This window comes from Colossoma macropomum, unplaced genomic scaffold (assembly GCF_904425465.1).
Source record: "Colossoma macropomum unplaced genomic scaffold, Colossoma_macropomum, whole genome shotgun sequence".
NCBI classification, from domain to species: Eukaryota; Metazoa; Chordata; class Actinopteri; order Characiformes; family Serrasalmidae; genus Colossoma; species Colossoma macropomum.
The window spans coordinates 35,619,670-35,637,072 of record NW_023494785.1 but is presented as its reverse complement, the minus strand read 5'-3'; the positions used below and the strand labels follow the sequence as shown (position 1 = coordinate 35,637,072).

Genomic DNA, 17,403 nt, shown 5'->3' with positions numbered 1-17,403 from the left:
TAAGGACAGCTTAATTCAAAATACAAAAATTGACACCTTCTATACAGAGAAAACTACAAAAACACAAAATTGTTATACATACAACACAATAAGTATCAGCCTAACCACTTCGTAGAAATCAATGAAATTCTCAATTACAATTTTTCCTTCTTCAATTCACACCCATGTTTCTAATCAACAATCAACACTCATATTATCAGCATGGAGGCTGATTACCAAAAAGAGCATGATGCACTCTTTACCGGTCACCCCAACCTGAAAAAACTCACAGCAAATCTAAAAATATCATTCTAAAAATCATTTGAGGACTCCTGGCCACACTTTTTACAATGCACTGAAAGCTAATCCCTCTTTCTCTTTCAAAATGGTATAAAATACATACGCTCACAGTTCTACCATAACATTTCATTAACACTTGTTATTACAAATTGAATGAGAGTAAAAAATGAAAACGTTTTTGCCCCTGAAAAGGGGTGGTGGTGGTGTGGTGGCCAAAGAGTTTCGGCCCAGGTTAAAAGAAAGAAACAAACTAACAAACAAATGAACAAACAAAAACATCAACTACAGACTGTAGCACCATTAACATGGATTCACATGGTCAACAGTGGTCCAATCGGGGCTCTTTTCCTTTGATGAATGGTGATGGGTAGACGAAAGTCAGTAAGCGTATCTACAAAGTAAGTAGTGTACTTAAACTAGTCACATACTTTATCAATAAAGTAACTAAAACTACTTGTGCTAATGTACATTTCATGATATATTACATTGTACTGAAACATGATTTTAAGTAGTATAAAGAAACTTGACTCTCTATGAGCCACATGTGACACAGTTATTAAGTCACACCAGAAGACAAAAGAGAGGACAATTCTTACTACATGACCAGTTTTAGCCCCCACCTCAGACACTTTTTAACATAAGTAAACATGATCACACTGCTTTTATATGCTGCCTGAGTCTGTCTTTACTGAAAAATGCTGGATTCATTTGTATGTTGCAAGTGTGAAATGAAAGAACAAAGGTCTTTTTGTATGGGCACATGACAAGCAGAACCTGCTGAGTCTCAGAAAAGTAAAGAATGGCTGGGCCTCAGACGGTCATTAATAATTGAGAGAGATTTTTATTCTTGGCATGTGCCACACATACCTTGAGTGTATCTTAGTAGTCTTGGTATTATGCGAGCAATGCTGGAGCAATTCATTAATTCACAAACAGCAAAATTCCTTACCACTGCCAACTCAAGTGTCAGCACAACCTGCTTTAGCACAATACATACAGCCCACGTTAAAGAAACTGAATTAACCATTTTTTCATTTTGTTCTAGCTAGTTTAGGAATGTTATGTTGCCGTTGGAACACAAGAACGCAATGTAAATGACAAAATATTGGGTCTGTTCGGCCTGAACTGCTTCATCATAGAAGATGACATCAGGCCATTTGCTGCAAAGTATTTCTTAAACTACTGCACAACTTATTTTGGTATGGAAAGGTTTTTTAACAATTCATCTGCTCCACATTTTCTTCCTAAGTTTTTCCTTAAATTTGTTCTGGACAAAAGGTTCTAAGATAAAGTCTACGTCAAATTAATGTCCTTAAACCGCAGAATTGTTCACACCTTTATGCTGTTGAGTGTGTGTAGATTCTGTGTTTACTTAAGAACAAATCTCAAATAAGAAAACATTGGTGAATGTCAGAATCTTAGTGAAAACTGCAAAGGTGGGTCTATAAAGGAAAAGAGCACTGGGCCTCATTTACCAGCCGTTCTGGTGAATGAGGCCCAGTGCTCTTATCTTTTATAGAGCCCATAGTCTGGGCAACCATACAATCATATATAATGATCATGTAAAAAAGGAATCATAACCGTTTTTAGTCCATAAATCCAACAAATGTCATAGAACCTCGGGAAAAAATGCAAGGAAAATGAAAGATATAGGCATTTTTTTTTTAGCGAGTGCAGAAAAGTGAAATAATAATTAAATCCTAGTAGAATCGAATCACTTTCGCTAAAAAGAATCATTTTTGTTATGGTGTAATCTTGCATTGAAAGTAGACTGAGTGAAAGCTGATGCCAATGGACTAGACTGATCTAGCTAGATTTGCTGTAAGCAGGAGGGTGACGTCTATGCGTTCAGGAATACTGTACTGTTCTCCACGTTAGCGTAAGTACATGGCTTACCTAATAGTTATTACAGTTATTAACTTTATCAAGCGCTATGACCACAGAACAATTAATATATTTCATATATCGAATATATTTAAATGATAATTGTGTATAAAAAATAAACAATTTCAAACACTATTTTTTGTGATTTAAAAAAATGTATAACATGAAAAATCACTTTTTGACTGCTTAAAAAATAAATTATTCAAACTTATTATTATGAAAACAATCCAAAATACCAAAATACCATTAGCCAACTGCTAAGTTAAGAAAAAACTAACTTTGCTAGGTAACGTTCTAAACATGTGTTTGACTTAATTTAGAGCAAACACAATAGTTTTGGCAACTGGGTGTGCAATATGACTCTGGTCTTCCACAGTTTAATCTTCTTAGCCTAATAATTCCAACTAATTTACTGTCACCACCATTCTCACTCCAGGTTTGTTCCGAGAGGTTTTGTCAGTGTCTTTCTGCTGCCTGACAGAGGAAGAAGAGACGGTTGTGATTGGCTGAGAGGTGTGTCAATCATTATTTTGCAAACAGTCAACTGTCGAGACGTCTCACATAGAGCTGTGACGGTATGGATTTTTTCTTACCACGATGAAAAAGCAATGTTTCCCCACAGTTTGGCCATTCGCAACTGTCGCTGCTGGCCTGAGGTCGAACCTCCTCCCGAGGCAGGTGTGCTGCTGCCAAGTCTGACAAATCACTGCAGGATGGTTAATTCTAAGATGTGATCTTACAGTTACACTCAAAATGATTCACCGCCCTCAAAGTACAAGGCAGTTTGGCAATATAAATACAATTTTACGAGAATCTATCAACCAAGTCTTTAGTAAACAGTCAAAGTAGATTTATTTCTACATGTTTAAGCGATTTTGAGAACAAAACTGAATTTACTGCGAACAGTTCAAATGAAAGATCATTCTCTCCACAACTGCCCGTGTGCAAAATTATTCAACCCCCAAAGTCAGTACTTTGAGGCACATCCTTTACGATTTATAATCTCCAATAAACAAACCTTTCCAGCTTATTATTGTTCCTTGGTCCTTCTTTAAATTTCACCAAAGATTTCCAATGGGATTTAAATCAGGGGACTGAGATGGCCACTCAAGGATATTCCAGGACCAATCCCAGAACCAAGCTTTGGTTGACTTGGATGTATGCTTGGAATCAAGCATGGAAGCACTGAAGCCAACATAATCTTCTCCAAAATGGACTGGTATTTCAAAGAATCAATGAAGCCAGTCACATGGTTAAGACTGACAGTTCCAGCGAGAGCAAAACAGCTCCACAGCAGAACTGACCCACTACCAGGCTTGACCGTGGGGATGGTGTTCTTTTTGTCATCAACCCTGCTTTTCTTGTGCCAAACTGCTTATCTAGGGGCCCAAACAGTTCTGATTTAATTTCATCACTCCATCAAACAGTCTCCTTCAACTCCACAGGGCTGGTTCCTTTCCTTCTCGGCGAGCTGTCCAGCCATGAAGTCCTTGCTTGTGTACTGTTCTTCTTATCGTCTTCACCAATACTTTTGTTACTGTCTTCTTCAGGTCATACAGCAAGTCCTTGGCAGTCATGCAAGTGTTTTTCTCAGCTGTTCCGTACTCCTCTTGCTGAATCGTTGCTCTTTCTTCCACACCCAGGTAAGTTTGCTGTACCATGAGTTTTAAACTTACGTATGAAGCTTGAACACGTGCATGGGTGGGATTTAGATATGTACCACAGCAGAAACAATTCATTGATTGTCATTATAGAGTTCCCAAAGGCTTAACTGTGTTGTAGCACAATTTTGTAGCCTTACAGACTAGCAGTCATTTAAAAACCAGCAATACTGAACAGGGGCTGAATATTTTTTGACATGGCTATATTAAGAAAATATCCTTTTACTCAGAAATATGACATCATACACTTTCACTATTAATTTGAATGGGTCACTCAATTGATGCACAGATAGTTTACAAACTGTCTGGGTCTTCATAATTGCTTGAACCTGTAATTCCTTAGAGTCTCAGTGGGGGTTAAATAATCTGGAGTGCAACTGTAGATTAAGCCGAAATGTGCCCAAACTGGTGATATAACACTTGGCTTAGGAACTAGATTTGTGGTCATGATCAACCGGCTAGCATTAACTGTACGGGCAATACCACATTAGAAAAGTGTGCTCTTTGTAAGCATCCACAATTAAAATCTACTGTTTACACTAAACTCTGTTCCTAAAACTACTGTTACGTTATGCTTCTGTCTCTATGTCTGTGTATTATATTCAATTTAACATCTGTATATCACGAGTACTCAAGCCTAGAAATAACTAGTAATAATCAGACACACACAAAAGAAATCCCTCATATGTTCAATGGACTGTCCCTCCCCATATGCACTGTAACTTCCACCAGCAAAAAGAAAAAAAAAAAAGAAAAAATTGCGGTGATGGCTGTAATGAGCTCCATCCCGCAGTAGGCATCACATGACTGTGGTATTGTGGTAATCATCACTGCCCTACACTCACAACACTGCCCTACTCTCATAACACTGCCCTGCAATGAGACTTGCCACGAAACATCAAACCCTGGCTTCAAATTTTGCAAAAAATTAAACCTGACAGCAGGTAAATTATTACCATCTGTGTTGTTCTGAAACACTTTACATAAACATCATGGCATCAGAGGCGCAGCCAAGGCCAAAGGCTCTGGCCATCTCAGTTATTGCAAAGTGAGACAGTCAGCTATCATTAAAGTGGTCACCAGAGAAAAGTTGTCCTGCCTGCCCTGTATGAACTGGTAAGCTTGAGGTGAAAATCTGTCATCAGAGCAGTTTCTGATCAGCTGTAAGAGTTTGACCATGCTGCAGTCAGTACAGCTCACCGTGACGAACTGCTCCACTGAGCAAATGGGTGAGAACGCTGGTTAAAACATTAACGCTGGTCTTTGTCAGTTTGCTTAATGAGGCAGAAAACACTGGTTTAATATATTAGCAAAACATAGTTGACATCTACACTGATACAGTATTTTTGCTTTGTCGTTGAAACTGAGATTCATAAGACCAGGCTATGTTTTTCCAGTCTTCAACGGTCCAGTTTTGGTGAGCCTGTGCCCACTGCACCCTCAGTTTTCTGTTCTTGGCTGACGTGAAGTGGACCCCGATGTGGTCTTCTGCTGTTGTAGCCCATCCACCTCAAGGTTCAATGTGCATTCTGAGATACTTTTCGGCTCACCACAATTTTATAGAGTGGTTATTGGAGTTACTGTAGCCTTTCTGTCAACTTGAACCAGTCTGGCCATTCTCCTCTCATCAACCAGATGTTTCACTGGATATGTTTACTTTTTTGCACCATTCTGAGTAAACTGTAGAGACTGTTGTGCATGAAAAACCAGGAGATCAGCAGTTATAGAAATTCTCAAACCAGCCAGTCTAGCGCTAACAATCATGCCACGGTCAAAATGAGATGAGATCACAATTTATGCACTGCACTGCTGCCACACGATTGGCTGATTAGATAAATGCATGAATAAGCAGGTGTCCATGTGTTACTAATAAAAGTGCTTGGTGAGTGTAATAAGTACTGTTCAACAGTAAAAAATAAAACAAGAAATGAAACAACAAATGAAACAGAACCCTATGAAAAACAAGTAAAAAATCACCTCTTCGCCGGAATAAAACTACAATTAAAATGTGGTTATCCGGACAATAACCAGTGTCCAGTATTTTGTAAATGTACGAAGGATTATGACTGCATTAATCATTTGCTCAGTACTCTCGCTTCCACTGCACACTGTGCCTCTTCAGTGCTGCTACAGTACAAGTAAGCAAAAGTAATAAATGTGTTAACGATCCAAAATTGCTCAGCGATAATAATTTGTCATGTTAACTAATTCCTTTTTACAGCTGAGTGCACGTGTGTTCAGGTGAATCCAGCATGGAACACGTTTGGACTAAATATGTGTTAGCATGTCTCCTTGCCAAAGACTGTTCATGCTTTATCGCTACACTCATGAGTGACCTGTAGCGAGGGCAGCCTAACTTCTATAACCTAAAATATTAATGTTATGCACTGCAAGGAACTGATGCATTTCATTTACTTGATTCAAATGTTTAATTTAAAAATGTTTTAAATTTTAAAACGCCATGCAAGACTTAAAAAATATATATCTGACAATTTATTGTGGAAAGTTCTTCAATCAGAAGTCTCTCAAAAGCCCTGCTGACAGAGCTCTGAGGGCAGTCATGATGCCCCAGGGTAAACCATTGTCCACCTGATTTTTATTATCCCTTTAAAATACCGAGTATGTCACATACTAAGGCTTATTATGCAGTAACTACAGGGCTTCAGTGCAAAGGTTGAGCTATTCACAGGTTATAAAAGTATGTAATAAAGCAATGGGGCCCTTTAAACCCTGGCTGTTTAAAGGGTTAAACACTCTCCTTACATTTCTAAAACCAAATGCAATTAAATGAGCTGTTTCTTTGTGCCTGGTGCTTTATATGTGAAAACAATGTCTATTATAACTGCTTTCTCTCCATGGTTTATGAACAGAATAACAGAACCCTTTCCCTACATTGAAGAAGACCGACACCTTTGATTAAAACAAAATATGATTTTAAAGATTTGAAGCCTATTCCAGGGTTGTTAGGCAGCCAATATTTTTATTGTGATAACCCTGATAATGTTGTTTCTTGGAAAAGCACCATGTAACACTGGAATAAATACAAATAAACTGTGAATGTCACTTTGTCGGATAGCTTAAACCGTACTGAAATACAGTCAGAAGACACATATATCTTTGAGATGCTGTTTGTTTTTCAGCATGTGTTTAATTCCTTTTTACCAGTGATAATAGTTTCTGCTGTCAGTCATAAAGCACTTCAGTTCACTGTTATTCCCCTGCCAGAGCATATAAAAATGACTGGTAGGCTGCAGTGTGACCTAGCAGAGCAAAAAGGCTCAGAAATGTATCTAAATCGTCACAGTCACTGTACTAACAAAGATCTCAGATAAAACTGAGCCAGGCAGAAGGTCAGAACATCCCTTTTTTTAGAGTATATAGCTTCCCAGGGGAAAAATTCATCAGTCATGCTCAAAGAACAGCAGCGATGCACTAAAGCAGCGGTCACCAACCCTGGTCCTGGACATCTGCCTTCTTGCAGAGTCTAGCTCCAACTACAATCTTACATACCTGCTCCAGCTAACTGACTTCTTCAAAAGTCCTTTGCTGTGTTCAAAACCGCATACTACAACACTAAATATCAAAAATGGAACACCACCATTAGAAGTACATTCATTAGTATAGTATGTATAATATTGTTGAACGCAGTTTTGGACCCAGCTCTTGATTGGCTGGATCAGATGCAGTATGTATTGTTAGTCTAGTCAAGTCAAGTTTATTTACATAGCACTTTTTACAACAGCCGTTGTCACAAAGCAGCTTTACAGATAATCTGGGTCCAAGCCCCAGTGAACAAACCAAGGGCGACAGTGGCACAGAAAAACTCCCTAAGAGCAAGAGGAAGAAACCTTGAGAGGAACCAAGACTCAAAAGAGGAACCCATCATCCTCTGGTTGACACAATGACACAAGAGCAATATGAATAGACAATCAGATTTTACAATTAATATACAACCCCATTTCCGAAAAAGTTGGGACGCTGTGCAGAATGTAAATAAAAATAGAATGCAATGATATGCAAATCATGTAAACCATCTTTTTTAAAGGAAATACTACAAGATAGACAAGATATCAAATGTTGCAACTGAGAAATGTATTTTGAAAAATATTTGCCCATTTTGAATTTGATGTCAACAACACGTTCCAAAAAGGTTGGGACAGGGGGCATGTTTACCACTGTGCTGCATCACTTCTTCTTTTAACAACACTCTGTAAGCATTTGGGAACTGAGGAGACCAATTGCTGTAGTTTTGAAAGTGAAATGTTTTCCCATTCTTGTTTGACACAGGATTTCAGCTGCTCAACAGTTCAGGGTCTCCTTTGTCGTATTTTTCATTTCATAGTTCGGCACATGTTTTCAGTGGTGACAGCCATGCTGTTGTAATACATGCAGAATGTGGTTTGGCATTGTCTTGCTGAAATAAGCAAGGCCTTCCCTGAAAAAGACGTCGTCTGGATGGCAGTATACATTGCCAAAACATGTATTTATTGTTCAGCATTAATGGTGCCCACCCATGCCACGTGCACTAATGCAACCCTACACCATCATGGATGCTGGCTTTTGAAATGTGCACTGATAGCAAGCTGAGTGGTCTTTAGCCCGGAGAACACAGTGTCCATGATTTCCAAAAAGAATTTCAAATGTTGATTTGTTAGACCACAGGACACTTTTTCACTTCCCCTCAGTCCATTTTAAATGAGCTCAGACCCAGAGAAGGTGGCAGCATTTCTGGATCCTGTTCATATCTGGTATCTTCTTTGCATTTTACCGGTTTAACTTGCATTTGTGGTTTTCAGAAGTGTTTCTGAGCCCATGCAGTGATTTCCACTAGAGAATCATGCCTTTTTTTAGTGCAGTGCCGCCTGACAGCCCAAAGATCATGGTCAGCAAATACTGGTTTTTGGCCTTGTCCCTTCCATACAGAGACTTCTCCAGATTCTCTGAATCTTTTAATGTTATTATGTATCATAGATAACGAAAAGCAAAAGTTCTTTGCTATTTTATGTTGAGAAGCGTTATTCTTGAATTGTTGCACTATTTCATCGTGTAGTCTTTCACAGAGTAGTGAACCCCTCCTCATCTTTACTTCTCAAAGACTCAGACCCTCTGAGATGCTTTTTTATACCCAATCGTGTTACTGACCTGTTGCCAATCAACCATTTTAAGCATTACACAATGTTATCAGCCTTTTGTTGCCCCCTGTCCCAACTTTGTTGGAACATGTTATTGGCATCAAATTCAGTTTAAATTCACAGTTTCAGCATCTGATATGTTGTCTTTGTACTATTTTCAATTAAATATAGGGTTTAAATGATTTGCACATCAGTGCATTTTGTTTTTATTTACATTTTGCACAGCGTCCCAACTTTTTTGGAAATGGGGTTGTACAATATTGAATATATAGGAAAAGAAAAAAAGAAATAATCCAATTTTATCAGCTCCACTTACCATTTATCATACACTGCAGACTGTAGTCCATCTGTTTCTCTGCATATTTTGTTCCCCCTTTCACCCTGTTCTTCAGTGGTCAAAGCCCCCACAGGACCACCACGGAGCAGGTATTATTTGGGTGGTGGATCATTCTCAGCACAGCAGTAACACTGACATGGTGGTGGTGTGTTAGTGTGTGTTGTGCTGAACTTTTAAACACCTCAGTGTCACTGCTGGACTGAGAATAGTCCACCAAACAAAAATATCCAGCCAGCAGCGTCCTATGGGCAGCGTCCTGTGACCACTGATGAAGGACTTAGAGGATGACCAACACAAACTGTGCAGCAGCAGATGAGCCATCGTCTCTGACCTTACATCTACAAGGTGGACTGACAAGGTAGGTGTGTCTAATAGAATGGACAATGAGTGGACACAGTGTTTAAAAACTCCAGCAGCACTGCTGTGTCTGATCCACTCGTACCAGTGCAACACACACTAACACATCACTGCCATGTCAGTCTCACTGCAGTGCTGAGAATGATCCACCACCCAAATAATACCTGCTCTGTGGTGTCCTGGGGGTCCTGACCATTGAAAGACAGAACAAAAGCGGGCTAATAAAGTATACAGAGAAACAGATGGACTACAGTCTGTAATTGTAGAACTACAAAGTGCACCTATATAGTAAGTGGAGCTGAAAAATGGACAATGAGTGTTTTTATTTTAATAATATGGTGTTTTTACACACTCACTGCTGAGGTAAATGGTTTTTAACAATTTGCTTAGACTTTTGCACAGTACTGCATATACCAACTAATCCGTCAGCATCAGATCACAGTATTCAAATCTTTCATCTTTGAGAGAGAAGAGAAAATCACGCTCCACTCTTACTTCAAATAAAAAAAAATACATAGATGTTTCTGTCCATCCTTCCACTGTTAGAAGACAACTCAACAATACTGGTCTGGAAGCATGTGTAGCTCTCGAGAAGAAGAGCAAAGGAAAAAGACAAAAAGAAGAAAACTTGCAAATCAAACAAAGACACTACTGGTGTACTCAGGACAACAGACTGGACACCAGAGTCCTGACCTCAACATCACAGAATGTGTACAGGATTACTTGGAATGAGAAGGCAAATAATAAAGGCAAAGGGTGGGCACACTAAAAGCTGAAAAAAAGATATTACATTTAATTTATAAAGCTTTTGTGTAATTTCCCTGTTAAATATACAGTAACAGCTACTGTTTAAGCTGCTCTCGATTCATTATCTTCGCAAACACCAGAGGCTAGTGTTAACTGCTAAAACAGATACACATAGCCATACAGGTTCATTCTGCCTCACTGACACTGCAAGTTTAGAGGATAAAGACTCAAAACTGAGTGAGTAAAATTGAGTGAGTCATGCTGGAGTGACAGAAAGACAGAATCTTCCTGATTCTTTTGTTTTGCTACACACTGAAGACGTTTGGGTTTGAGATCAAAATTAGAATATAAGATGACACACAGCTTTTATTTCCTGATATTTACATCTACATGTAGAGCTGGGCGATATGGCCAAAAACGTTATCACGATAAACAAAATTCATATCGTTCGATATCGATACATATCGCGAGAAATGTCAAATCATGATTTCTTTCACGTTCGAAGGCTGATTTTGCTCCTGGGTGGTTAATTGTGGTTTTAAACTATCACTTATGGTCCGATCATGACAAACACTCGGCAAACAGTGGAACATTTCACTAATCTGTCTTGGCAGAGTGGGAGAAAGTTTCTGAGCTGTTTTTATCAGCTGGAAAAGCACAGCTGCAATTTTTGTAATAGTCATGATTTAAGAAAGAAAACAGATTATTTTAGCTGTCTGGTGTCGAGCGCTCGGCTACCCCGTTACAAATGCTAAACAAGTGGCCAACAACAGCGCTGAACTCTTTAGTTTCTCAACGACGTCAACTCGGTTCGGGAAGTCAATGCCGTCACTCCTACCACACCCATGTCAGAGCATATCACAGTATTCAGACACCAGCTAGCGACGACTGGGTTTCTCTATGCTATCGTGGGAGTTTAAAGGGGTGAACCTCAGTATATCTGACGTTCGCTGTGTAAAAGCATTATCTGCAGTGTGAATCTCTCACACCAGACAAACGGAGTCCTCCTTTTAGGTATGTTTAAACTGAAAGCGGTGATTTTGTGTCTTGTTTGATCAAGTCAAAAAACTCGGAAGTGTGCCCTCTCCTGGCGACAGCAGAGTAGTGTCGCTTTCCTTCCGGTAGAAAACGCCACCTGGGCTTTCGTGGAAGTGTGAGAACGGTGTATTATACATTTATCGAGCTGTCTTATCGCTCTATCGAGGAAAAGTTATATCGCGATACTTATCGTTATCGTTTTATCGCCCGGCCCTATCTATATGTATAATTTTTTAAGTGATCAAAAATATTGGAACATGAGACTGTCTACTCTGACTTTCGCTGGTGAAGACTGCATGAAGACCAGAGCGCTGTCTATAGGAGACGAGCAAGCCATTTGGAAGCCACAGAGAAAATTGATCAGAGCCACTGCACAAGCATTGTGCATAGCCAATACAACAATTTGGAATGTCCTGAAAAAGAAAGAAACCATTGGTGTACCACCAACCAGACATCGAACGGGTCGGCCAAGGAACACAACAGCAGTTGATGACAGAAAATTTGTGAGAGCTGTGATGAAAATGCAAAAACAGCAGTCAGTGATGTCAACAACCTCCACAGGGCAAAGGTAAAGGTATTACAATCCACTGTTCAAAAAAGACTTTGAGAGCAGAAATACAGAGGCCACACACCAGAAGATGCAAACCACTCATCAGCAGTAAGAATCCAAAGTGACAGAAAGGCCAAAGTCTAGAGAAAGAACAGATCTGCTATAATCCATAACAAACGAGCTCACTGGTAAAGCATGGTGGAGGTAGTGTCATGGTTTGCTTCTGGAATGGGCTGGGCTCACTAATCTTTATTAATTACGTAACTGATGGTAGTAGCAGCAGCAGAACGAATTCAAAAGGCTACACAAACATTCTGTCTGCTAACATAGGAGCAAATTTATCATGCAGCAAGACAATGACCCAAATCACACTGTCAACAAAAAGGGCACCATCAGGGGAAAAAACTGGACTGGAAAGTCAATCTCCAGACCTTAACCCAACGGAGCATACATTTCACCCCATGAACAAGAGACTGAATAGAGAAACCCCTAAAAACAAACTGAAAGAAGCTACAGAAAAAGCCTTGAAATGCATCACAAAAGAAGAATGCAACAGCTGGGCATGTTAGAGGGTCACTGGCTTGAAGCAGTTATTGCAAGCAAGGGATATGCAACCAAATACGAAATGTCTAAAGTTTACATTTACTTTCTATTTTTGCTCACCTAAAAAGTGTGTCATGGCATCATTCTAAGTCATTCAACACATCTAGGTGTATATATCAAGAAATAAAAGCTGAAATTCTGATCTATTGTCTCATATTCATCTTCTTCAAAAACAAAATAACTGTCCTTGCCATTCCAGTATTTTCGGAGGAGACTGTATGTGTGATGGTCAGGTTTCAGCATCAGTTTGGCCTAACAGTGTACCTTCTTTATATGAATATTGTTTTGTATTTTTGGACCTCAGCCCACCAAACACTGCCCCGAGGATATAAAGTCTGGGCACGCTTAGTATATACTCTCATTGAAATACACAGGCACAGTGGCTCTCACTGGACCATAGGGATGAAAATCGGAAAACTGCATTCACTGTATGGAAATCACATGAGCGTAGAATGTGCAGGTTCATGTGAACCCTGCATTCACATGATGGAAATAATGCTTGAATAACTGCAAGAAAATGTATTCTGATTAAGCTTATTTTGTGCAGTCATACAGCTCTAAAAATGTGCTTATTAAACAGAAAATATATTTCTTTAGGAACAAATTTTAATTAATATAATTAATAAATGTAATTAACCGTGATTATCTACTCAAAAAAATGTGATAAGGGGGAGCGATAAAGCAAAACTATGTTACAATATTTCAAAACATGCAACACAATATTTAGTTTTTTTCTGAGATTTAATAGGTTGGATCAAGCAAAACAGAACCTACAGCGCCACATCTAAAAAAACTATAGTAATAATAACAATGATAATAATAATAAAACCTTAATTCAATGTTTTCAAGCACTCAATCTAATTAAATAGGCTCACTTCGTAATGAAACATATAGTATGTATGCAAGTTTATATATATAAAGATAGATAGATAGATAGATAGATAGATAGATAAACACACAGCTTGACCAGTTTCTAACTGCCTTTCATTAGCTTGAAAAGGGCCAGACGCTGTTTAGGACTATAGGACACTGAAAACAGAAGGCCCGAGTTTGCCCACCTTTAGGGGGGAATCATCTAATGTTGACCTGTCAGATAACAGAATAATCTATAATAATTCGAGGACGTGCATGAATTTATTTGCAACGACCAATACCCCCCCCCCCAACACACCCCACACACACACACACACACACACACACTTCCCACATCCTTAGTGCATGCAATAGCTAGCGAAGCATGATGATGAGGGTGGTGTTGAAGGGTGGGGTTCGAGCCTGTCTTTTAAATTGTGGCTCACCTGATCCAAAACAAAGAAGGCCAAATAAAACGATTCTACGACAACATCGATCATTTCTCCACTGACAGAGACCTCTAACTGATGTGCTATAGAGGTACATGTTTTATGCGCTCTTGTTTACGTCAATTCATCTCGATAAAGCTGTGTGAAGCTGTATGTGTGTGTGTGTCCCAGGCCCCACCGACCACCTTTACAGTCGTAGTACGCATGGTGTACGGTTTACAAAGTCAGACTATGGAAGAGATAAGAAGCTCAGGTCATGTTACAGTATTTTAGTGGGATTATTAGACATACCTGGGCAGCCTTTTCCTTTGCCGGACACGCAGTCGCTGTTCTGAGGATACGACGCCTGAACGCCAAGCACCGTGGCGATGGTCAAGATGCAGAAAACAGTGCAGTGGAGACGGTGGTGGCATTGCGGGGCTCCGAGCCCTCTGAGCCGATAACCTAACATCATGACTGGGGTGGCACTCGACGTGCAGACTGTTTCCTTTTTTTGTTCAGAATTCAAAAACGCTGTGGAGCAAAAACACAACGCTACAGCTAATTCATACAAAGACGACGGGTTTTCCGTTCGAACTGCGGTTCGGCTCTTAATGTGGAGTATTCCTGGGAAAAGCAGGAGCAAGAAGAACTCTCAGCAGGCTATCAGCCCGGTTCAGAAAGACCCTGTATCTATTTTTGGACGCATTTCATTCTGTAGCTGTAGCTAGCTCTCTACTCATCCTTGGATCCAGTCGTGGCTCCCTCTTGCTCCGTCTTTGTGTGCATGTCGGCCGTGTATCCTCGAGTCCAAAGCCGAGCGACCAGAAAGGCGACTCGTCTGCTTTTCCAACTGATACGGAGTAGAGCGCTGTTATAAAAACGATGGCTGTACGTTTTAAAGAGGAACAGAACAAGAAAGCTCAGTGGCGAGAACCTTGCCGAAAAGCCAACAACAAAGGGTCCGCAAAGATGGTTTAAAGTCACGTGACGTAAGACCACCTCCCCCAATTCCCATCGGAGTGTAGGAGCTATAGAGAAGGCTGTTACCTTTTGGTTGCGTTGTTGAATGAGCATGTCCTTAATCTGAATGTATAGCCAAGGCTGTGACTAAGCTTCATTTCAGTGAGGTCCATTTTGCAGAAAAGTGACCTGCATCACAGTAAATACACTAATAAATGTCTGTATTACACCAACTGTCAATTTCTCCTTTAGGTCTTTTCACCATTTACCATTTTCACCATTTCATTGACCTCACCACCCCCTCTCTTTCTCTGTGCTTGTCTCTTTCTCTCTCATGCTGCTCGGCCCTCACCGACCAAGGCTGAGCACAATACTTTGAAAAAGTAGTGATGGCTGTAAACTGAATACACTGAATACTAAATGTATTATTACACACTTCTATAATCTAGGAAAACTCCATTAGTTTGCACTGAAGTCCCTGTAGTTACTAAATAATGAGCCTTAGTATGTAATAAGCCTGGAATGTTAATGGGTTCATTCATTCTGTTTCTCACTGTTACTGGTTGGCAGTTTCCGTTATGTAATTATTCTGTTAACATGAAAAATTCCTTGTCATTAAAAACAGACCGCCTGCTTTAGTGCACTGCCGCTCCCACAATCCCCTGGGCAGAGGTCCAGCACAACACTGATGCTAAACATATCACTTGCAAACATGTCCACTACTGAGATGATGAGTTTAGTCATTCCTCCAAAAAAGCTCAGTAACACTGAGATTAATAACTGGTTCATCACGTTGATTTATTAGTCTACTCAGGCTTTGGCAGAGCTCAGTAACACTGACATTAATAACTGATCATCACATTGATTTATCAGTCCACTCAGGCTTTAGTAGGAACTTCAGTGTTTGTACAGAGGCTGTTAACTGAGGTCCTCTTTTGAATTCATCTGTCAAGCATGTTTGCTACATGTTGTGTGCTGACTCATATAGTTCACAAACACTGATGATTATTTTGAATATTGTTTTATTTAGTGCCTAAGTATCCTAAAAGGATTTTCCTAACTATGGCAAAAGTAACTGTTCTGAAAGCTGCCTTTACAAAATGTAACCCGGACTGAATAAACACTTAATTTTTGTTCATTTCTCAAAGTATTTTCTTAATGCATGTATTCTGTTATATCCCAACCCAGTTCACTGATTACTGAAAAAAACAATTCATCACTGTACAAAAAAAAAGTGTCTCTATTTTTTTGTAATTTTTATTTTTCTAAATCTTTTGAGCTCAGCAGCTGTCCTTTACATTGTATGAATATTTCCTGATTAATAGACCAACAGAAATATTTCAAAATTACTGAGAATAAAATCTCTTTACATTAAATTACGTTTAAATTAAAGAACATTTGTGCTTCTCCTGTAAAGTTGCCATTTTAGAGATACTTGGTTTTCTTTAGACAGCGATGACATAGCTTTAAGAATATGGTGGAGATTTTATTGGGGTGGCACACTGCTAGGAAAAAACCCAAATAAAATAGTGTGACTGTATTAAAAAGACATAAAAAGTGGTCTGTTTATTTTTCTCTTTACATAACTAAATCTGTCCATCATCTCCACATAAATGATATGTTACATGAATACTATTGTGGCTGAAAGTGAACTGAAAGACAAATCTGTGTTGATGTAATGTTTTAGTCATTTATAAGGATGTATTTGAATCAAGTAAATTAAATGCATCTTTTCTCCTCAGTCTACAATGTTAATTTTAAGAACTTTAATTGAAGTTACAATGTTTGCAACATTTTCAAATTTAGGTTGAAATAAAAGTAAAATGTGAGCTGTTTAAATGATAAATGTTTTCACTTTTTTCACTCAGTTTTCACTGTTATCATTTTTCTTGAATTTCAAATAAGAACAGAACACAAGCAATGCATCTCAATCAGTCTATTCATTCTCCCCTAAAACTACCATCATTGTATTACCATCAGATGTGGAGGAGTGTATATGTGGGAAAAATGTGATGTCAGTGATTTTGACCATGGCATGATTGTTAATGCCTAATGGGCTGGATTGAGCATATCTATAACTGCTGATATCCTGGGATTTTCACTCACAGCAATCTCTAGAGTTGGTGCAATAAAGAAACAACATACAGTGAGCAGCAGTTATGAAGATAGAAATGCCTTTATTACAGAGGTCAGTGGAGAATGGCCAGACGGGTTAGAGCTGTCAGAAAGGCTATGGTAACTCAGACTCTGTATAATTGTGGTGAGCAAAATGCACAACATGCTGAACCTTGAGGTGGATGGGCTACAGCAATGAGCTCCTGTCAGTCAAGAACAGAAAGCTGAAGCTGCAATTGGCACAGACTCAGCACAACTGGACAGTTAAAGACTGGAAAAATGTAGTCTAATGAATCTCAATCTCTGATGAATCCATGGACCCAACCTGCCTTGTGTCAATAGTCCAGGCTGGTGGAGGAGGTGTAATGAGTGGGGAATGTTTTCTTGGTATACTTTGGGCCTGTTAATACCAATTAATTATCATTTGTATGTCACTGTCTATTTGAATATTGTTGCT

The 17,403-nt window shown here is 39.2% G+C and overlaps 1 protein-coding gene across 1 annotated transcript in view; it reads right to left on the bottom strand.

The window, feature by feature from the left end:
• Positions 1 to 15,114, bottom strand: part of tmeff1b (transmembrane protein with EGF-like and two follistatin-like domains 1b) — a 28,922-nt gene extending 13,808 nt beyond the window's left edge. Inside the window, exon 1 of the mRNA XM_036592627.1 lies at positions 14,181 to 15,114. Coding sequence (XP_036448520.1) covers positions 14,181 to 14,343 — 163 coding nt within the window. The 5' untranslated portion in view covers positions 14,344 to 15,114. The remainder of the gene's footprint in view (positions 1 to 14,180) is intronic.
• Positions 15,115 to 17,403: the final 2,289 nt, after the last annotated feature.